Genomic DNA, 7,217 nt, shown 5'->3' with positions numbered 1-7,217 from the left:
CAGAAGAGAGGTTCTCATAAGAAAATGGAAGGAGCAGGTCCACAAAAGAAAGGACCTCAGAAAATGAGAAGAAATTTGCTGCCCATGTGGGCTAAAAGGAGCTTAATTAATCCTTTTTACAATTACAAGGGACCCAAACTTGTTTGGTTTGACAAAGAAAATCAGTGATTTTGCCCACAAGCTGGGGAGAATGAAAGGGTGATGTCAATATGGTTGATAAATAGTGACAGCTCCTAGCTCATAACAAATATAAAGAAATCTCCCCTCAAAGCCTTCATAAAAGGATGTGTGCCTTTGGTGACAAAAAAGAAGGACTCATCCTTGATGGCAGATGCTGCTGGAAAGGTCAATGCTGGAAAGAACTGAAAAATGATGAAAAAGGGAATGAGAAACAGTCAAAAGGTAAAAAAAGCTGGCAAATCTTGTTGCCGACTTGTCGTTATCAATATAGTCGTTTGCACAAGTCTGAAGGAACTCTACTTAGAGGCTGAAAGGGTTGTCCTAAGTATCTAAAGAAGGACTACACACCTGGTCTCTCTCTCTTTCTCTCCAGTTCTCAAGAGATAGTTCCAGCCACATTGCGTGAATTTGAAACGGGTCACTGGACTTTGGGGATACAGAAAAGAAGGAAAGTGTGGTGTCTGATCTTGATGGGTTTAACTGCTTAAGAGTCTACATGAAGTTGATGACTGATGAGGAACAAAAGGAGAACTGGAGTTTGTGGGTGTTGAAATCGAAGAACCAGGTGCTTGAAATCTCATGGAAGGCATTAGTCAAGATTGGCCACAACGAGTAGAAAGGTACAGTGCTAATAAGTGTTTTTCGGCTATGTCTAACTCACTATTATATCGTTATAGGTATACATGCACGGCAGAATCAGGGCAGCTTAAGCACAAGAATTTTACACACTTTAGAGTTATTGCCTGATACACTCAAGAAAATTGTCCAGGGACCTGATCTTTGTGACTCAGGTTAGTAAACTTTTCAGTGCTCATATATTTCTTTGAACTGCAAAATGTGCCAAGTAAGTCATACGCCTTTTCTTCTTCACACAATTTTCAAAATAACGTCCTCAACAAATCATTACCTCTCTCCTGAACCGACTTGTTCCCTCTTCTTACACCTTTTCTAAAACGCTACCCATGCCATCTTAAAATCATCTCACTTGTCTCTCTCTCTATACTCACTCAAATCTTCAGACCGTTAGTCTTCCTCTTTACATCTCCCTCTTACACAAGTCTATCTGAACCACTCTTCATCTCCTTCCTGTCACCAAGTATTGCTTAGTGTCACCAACCCTCTCCAAACCAGCGCAAAATGGACTCTAAGTTATCAGCCTCAAAAATACCCATCCTTCTCTGACCAAAATACCAATGAATCAACCCTAAAATCTCCCATACTTGTCCCTCCCGAAACCAGTAAACGTAGGACGTCAAGGAAATTCGCTTCATTGTTTGCCATTTCCAGTCAAAATGAGTGATACAACTGGATTGAAAGTGAGGAAGGAAAACAAGTCTGATGGTTCTACTGTGTCTGGTCATATGAGGGGCCTCTCCTTACATAGTCGCAATGCCTGCAGCTCTCGCAGTGGCAACATTGATTTCAGTGAATAATATGCTTTCTTATGTTTATCCCTTTTCTTACTTGAAGTTTCTTTCACCTGTATCAAGCTTTTCTTCTTGAGTGCTTTTTATTTTATGTGGATATTGTGGGGAGAGGGTTGGAAATTGTCATCATTCGTATATGCTAGTTTAAAGTTCCCTGGATAGTCTGTTAAGACTTGAGAGTTAAATATTTTTCATATACATGGATTTTGTTAAATATAAAATTCATTTGAAGATCAGTAATTTATTGTGAAGTGAGAGCGAAGGAACATTATTGACTTTCCTGATGGAGCTGTAATTTTTTGTTTGGACATTTTCTTGAGTCACAAGTTCAATCGACGTGCATGAACTTTATTTTTTTCAACGACCAGGATATTTCATTTTACTTAATTAGTAAGTCGATATTGCTAAAGATTACAATTACTCAGATTCCTATTAATAAATGGAAGAAAAGGGGTTTTCTCTGAATGGTTTCTCTCTCTAGGTGCACGGTAGCTTAACCTGCGCCCGCCATGGGCAAGAGAGCTCGAGCACCATCTTTGAAAGCTATCATGGTGCAAGAGTCTCAGGCTGCACTTAATGCAGCTTAGAGAGGAAAATAAACAAATCGTCCAGTACAGATCGAAACCCCAATAAATGGAGCAGAACAAAATGGGTCATCGAAAGGGAATCAATTGCAAGATTCGCAAGCATCAGGATCGACGGGAAAACCAGCTAATTTAGCAAAACCAGTGGAATCTAGCGCTGCAAGTAGGAAAGCAGCAACCGGGAAAAGGGCTAGTATTGAGGAAACAAAAAAACAACAGAAGGAAGCACAACTGCAATGGGAAGAAATCGTGACAATAACAGAGAAGGTTGGTAGAAATTCGCAGGGTACAAGCAGATCTTGGGCAGAACAAGTGGAAGAGATGCTAGAAGAACCGAAAAATAGGAACTCCGTATGAGACAATTTTGATATAGCGAAGGTGGTGAATGCTGGATTCAAACTGGAGTATGTCGCTCCTGTTAAACATGGTGAGACGTCGATAGTAGAAATCGAACTTGAGGATATTAGTTCTGAGTTGGAATATTGGAAAAATTCAGTAGTATGTTATGTATTGGTAGTTCATCCACCTTTTGAAGTAATTAAGGGCTTCATACAGAGAATCTGGGCTAAACATGGCATCAATAAGATAACTATGCTAAAGAATGGGGTAGTTTTGGTTAGATTTGACACTGCTATAGGTAAAAATGATGTTCTTCAAGCTGGGATCTACCATTTTGACAGCAAGCCATTCATAGTAAAGGCTTGAAACTCAGATATGGATTTTTCTAGGGAGGAACTGTACACAGTTCCTATTTGGATAAAGCTACCCGGTCTGGATTTTAAGTATTGGAGCCCTAAGGGACTGAGTAAGATAGGAAGCTTGATTGGAAAGCCTCTAATGGTGGATAAAAACACCGAGAGGAAAATTGACCTTAATTTTGATAGGCTTATGGTTGAAGTGGGAATGGATTCCATATTGCCAGACACAGTTACATTTATAAATGAAAGGGGTTGTCTAATTGAACAAAAAGTGAGTTATGAATGGAAACCAACTCTATGCAAGTTGTGTAAGAAGTATGGCCACTCTGAAGATGTTTGTAGGAAGAAAGTTGCTCCTAAGCCAGTGCAACATATTGAGCATATAGAAGATGAAGAGGTTGCTCAACCAAATGAATAACTTGCTCCACAACCAACTACTAACGAAGCTGAAAAGAGAATAGTAAGAGCAGCTGGTGGAAAACAAGCAGGGGGGCAACAGGATAGGAAGGCAAAACAAACACAGACTGTTGGAACAGGTGCACAGCCACGAAATGGTGCTAACACTGCTAATGTTGCTATTGGTAAACCAGTGGGAGCAGTAAAGGAAACTGCACCAGCGAGAGAACAGAAGGCAAATGATCCTCAGGGGAATGTGATTGACAAATCCAAAGCAATAAGTGCAGTGAATGTTGCATGGGTTACACCAATGAGAGGTTCTACCACTCAGCAACAAATGAAGGATCAAGTTGTTCAAGTAATGAGTCAGCTTGCATTAAATGCCGGTTCAGTTGAAAATGGAAGAGGCAAGACCATTCCTACTAGTGGGAATGGCTAGTTTACTAAGCTGGAATGTCAGGGGTTTGAATGGCCCTAATAAGCAAAAGGAGGTTAAGCTCCTTTACATAGAGGAAAGGGTGGGTTTGATAGGCCTACTAGAAACTAAAATAAAGAAGGACAAGATACAGCAAGTTGCAAATAATATGTTTGGTGGTTGGAATCATATAAATAATTTGGATTACCACTATAATGGTAGAATATGGATTACCTGGAGGCCAGATTTCTATCAGGTAAGTCCAATTCACATGACAGCACAAGTTATCACTTGTGAAGTAAAATCAGTTTTATTGCAGTTGTCTTTTTTGGTAACATTTGTCTATGTTTTTAATACCAAAGAAGAAAGAAGAGAGTTATGGGATGCTATATTGGGAATTCATAGAGCACATAAGAAACCTTGGCTATTGCTTGGGGATTTTAACTCAGTCTTACGGGTTGAGAATAGAATAGGGGGAATCCTGTCTCTGGGCTGAAGTGGTTGATTTTGCTACATGTGTGGATGAGTGTGGATTAATTGAGTTGCCACACCAAGGAAACCAGTACACTTGGAGCGATAAGGGTAGTACCGAGAGAATTTATTCAAAGATTGACTGGGTATTCATAAACGATGAGTGGCTAAACAGTATGCCATCCAGCAGAACTATATTCTTGCCTGAGGGAGTGAGTGATCACTGCCCTGCAAAAGTGAACTTGATTGAGGGACGATCCAGACAGCAGAGATCTTTCTTATACTGTAATGTAAGGGGGCAGCACCCTCAGTTTCTGCAATTGGTGAAAGTAGGTTGGGAAATTCCAATTCAAGGTTGCAAAATGCTGCAAGTAGTCAAAAGGTTGAAACTGTTAAAAAGAGAACTTAAGAAGTTGAATTCTCAAAATTTTAGAAACTTAGTTCAAGAAGCTGATACAGATAGAGCAGATTTGAGGTTGGCCCAGAGCCAGCTACAATTAAACCCACAGAACCAGGATCTTCAAAAGCAGGAGAGAGATACGTATGCAAAATTTAAACAATCTTCTTACCTAGCTGAATTGTACCTGCAGCAACAGAGTAAGGTGACGTGGTTGAGATTAGGGGATGATAACACAAGACATTTCCACTCAGTGATAAAACACAGAAGGTTGAAGCAAATCACTACACAGTTAAGAGATGATCACGGGGATTTGCAATCAGATCCTGATGCTATTGCAAAAAATTTCCTGAATTACTATGAAGAATTATTGGGCAGGAGAGTAAACAATAGAGTGCAAGCTAAAGAATTCATCTGGAAGAATGGTCTAGTTTTGAGTTCAGATCAGAAACTGAAACTAATACAACCTTTCACTGAAAATGATCGATGTTCAAGAGGCTATGTTCAAGATTGATAAAACTAAGAGCCCTGGTCCGGATGGATATGGGAGTGGTTTTTTCAAAGAGGCTTGGGAAATTGTGGGGAAGGATATAACAGGAGCCATTTTAGATTTCTTTCAAAATGGGAAACTGCTTAGACAAGTAAATGCTACTAACATAGCACTTATTCCTAAGATTGAAGGGCCTGAATTGTGATGAGTCGTGAAATTACGCGATATTCGACGCTAATTCCTTAAGCTTTTGTGACTCCTTAAGCACTTTTGTTGTTACTTTTTGTGTTTTTATGTTGTTTTGTAGGAAAAGATGCCCGGAGAGCATAAAAGAGCAAAATGGATCAAAATGGACCAAAATGGAACAAAATAGAGCAAAACAAGCCAAGTAGCTGAAATGAGTGATCGGAAGAAACCAAGTGAAAAGAAAGTCAAAAAGAGGTCAAACTGGACATTTTGCAAAACTGTCAAAACTGGACAGTTTTGCAAAAACGGGCAGAATTGCAAAAACAGAAATATGAGGGCAGATTTTGACATTTTTTGGACTTGGAAAAATTGGGGGGAGCTACAAAAGAGAGGCTAGAGCAAAACATTTTCCATCTTTGGTCATTTTGCAAGTTTTGGAGGCTAGGGTTTTTCTACAATATTGGAGGAGAAGATTGGAAACACTTCAATGAGATATTTCTTAATCCTTTCTTCAATTCCTTGTTTTGTATTGCATATCTAAGTGTGTAGTATTTATTCCATTACTTGAATCTTGATTGTGAAACTATTCTTGATTAAAGTTTGGATTGAAACTCTTGTTTTGCTTATGTATTTGAATGATTTTTATTGCTATTGAAGTGGGTCTTTGTTGATTTAATTAATCTCATTCTTGAATGTTTCCAAAGGGAGTAGCTAACCCTAGGACTCACCCATTTACTTAGATTGAGCTTGGAAGAGGAAATCTAGGTTGGGAAAGATTAATTAACAAGAATTTGGGTCATTAAACTCATCTAATAACTTGAGCTCGGAAGAGGATAGTTACTTGAGGTTAAATTGATTGTACCTAATATCACACTCTAAGGCTTGGAAAAGCTTAGAGTGAAATTCATTGATTTGGTTGGAAGACTTTCAATGAGATTTTAGATATCATTATCTATCAACACAAATCCGCTCTTAGTTGTAAAATCGTAAAATACGTTGGATCGTTACTTGAGTGTAATCTCCTATTATCCATGCTTGTGGCCATTGATCATTTTACTCGCTTTCTAGGTTAGTTTACATTTCCGCATTAGTTATAATTTTCTCAAACAAAAACCAAAATATTACCTATCGTTTGGCTTTAGCGTAGTTGGTGAAAGTTCCTTACTTTCTTAATCGCCTAGCACATTGTTCCCTGTGGGATCGACCCCGACTCATAGTTGGGTAAATATATTGCATACGACCGTGTATACTCTCTTTGAGGAGTGTATTTGGACGTTATCAAATTGGCAAGTCAGTTTCGACCAATTGCATGTTGTAATGTATTATACAAATGCATATAAAAAATGTTTTGTAGTAGGTTGAAAGCGGCAGTGCAATACATTGTAGCAGAAAATCAAGCTGCCTTTGTCCAAGGAAGATCAATGGTACATAACATACTCATTTGTCATGACCTATTGAGGCATTACAATAGGAAGACTACTCCAAGGTGTTTAATGAAGATAGACCTTAGGAAAGCTTATGATATGGTGAGCTGGGAATTTCTAGAAGAAGCTCTAGTGGGTTTTGGATTTCCAATCAAGTTTATTAGGTTGATCATGGCTTGTGTAACAACCCCAAAGTTCACTATCAAACTCAATGGACAGGGCTTTGGTTTTTGAAGGGAAAAGAGATTTGAGGCAGGGAGATCCTGTTTCACCATTACTGTTTGTTTTAGTGATGGAGTATTTGTCAAGAGTTCGTAAAACAATGAGTATGTTGCCAGACTTTAAGTTTCATCCTATGTGTAAAAGCCTCAAATTGAATCATCTCATTTTTGCTGATGATTTAATGATTTTCTGCAAAGGTGAAGTAAAGTCAGTATCTAGAGTGAAAGAGGCCTTAGCACATTTTAGTGCAACTACTGGACTTGTAGCCAATATGGACAAATCTAGTTTGTTTTTGGCTGGAATGGATGATGCTGAGAAGAATCAGTT

At 38.7% G+C, this 7,217-nt stretch overlaps 1 protein-coding gene across 1 annotated transcript; it reads left to right on the top strand.

Annotated features, from left to right (window-relative positions):
* The first annotated feature begins 2,905 nt into the window (after positions 1 to 2,905).
* On the top strand, positions 2,906 to 5,082 carry LOC132612786 (uncharacterized). Its single transcript, XM_060326875.1, has 4 exons — positions 2,906 to 3,286; positions 3,344 to 3,634; positions 3,678 to 3,956; positions 4,174 to 5,082. Exons 1-4 carry the CDS (start codon positions 2,906 to 2,908, stop codon positions 5,080 to 5,082), a joined length of 1,860 nt encoding a protein of 619 aa, XP_060182858.1.
* The last annotated feature ends 2,135 nt before the right edge of the window (positions 5,083 to 7,217 follow it).

The sequence above is a fragment of the Lycium barbarum genome, chromosome 10 (genome assembly GCF_019175385.1).
Source record: "Lycium barbarum isolate Lr01 chromosome 10, ASM1917538v2, whole genome shotgun sequence".
In the NCBI taxonomy this organism is placed as follows: Eukaryota; Viridiplantae; Streptophyta; class Magnoliopsida; order Solanales; family Solanaceae; genus Lycium; species Lycium barbarum.
The sequence above is the reverse complement of the archived record's forward strand: the minus strand, read 5'-3'. Positions and strand labels throughout refer to the sequence as shown.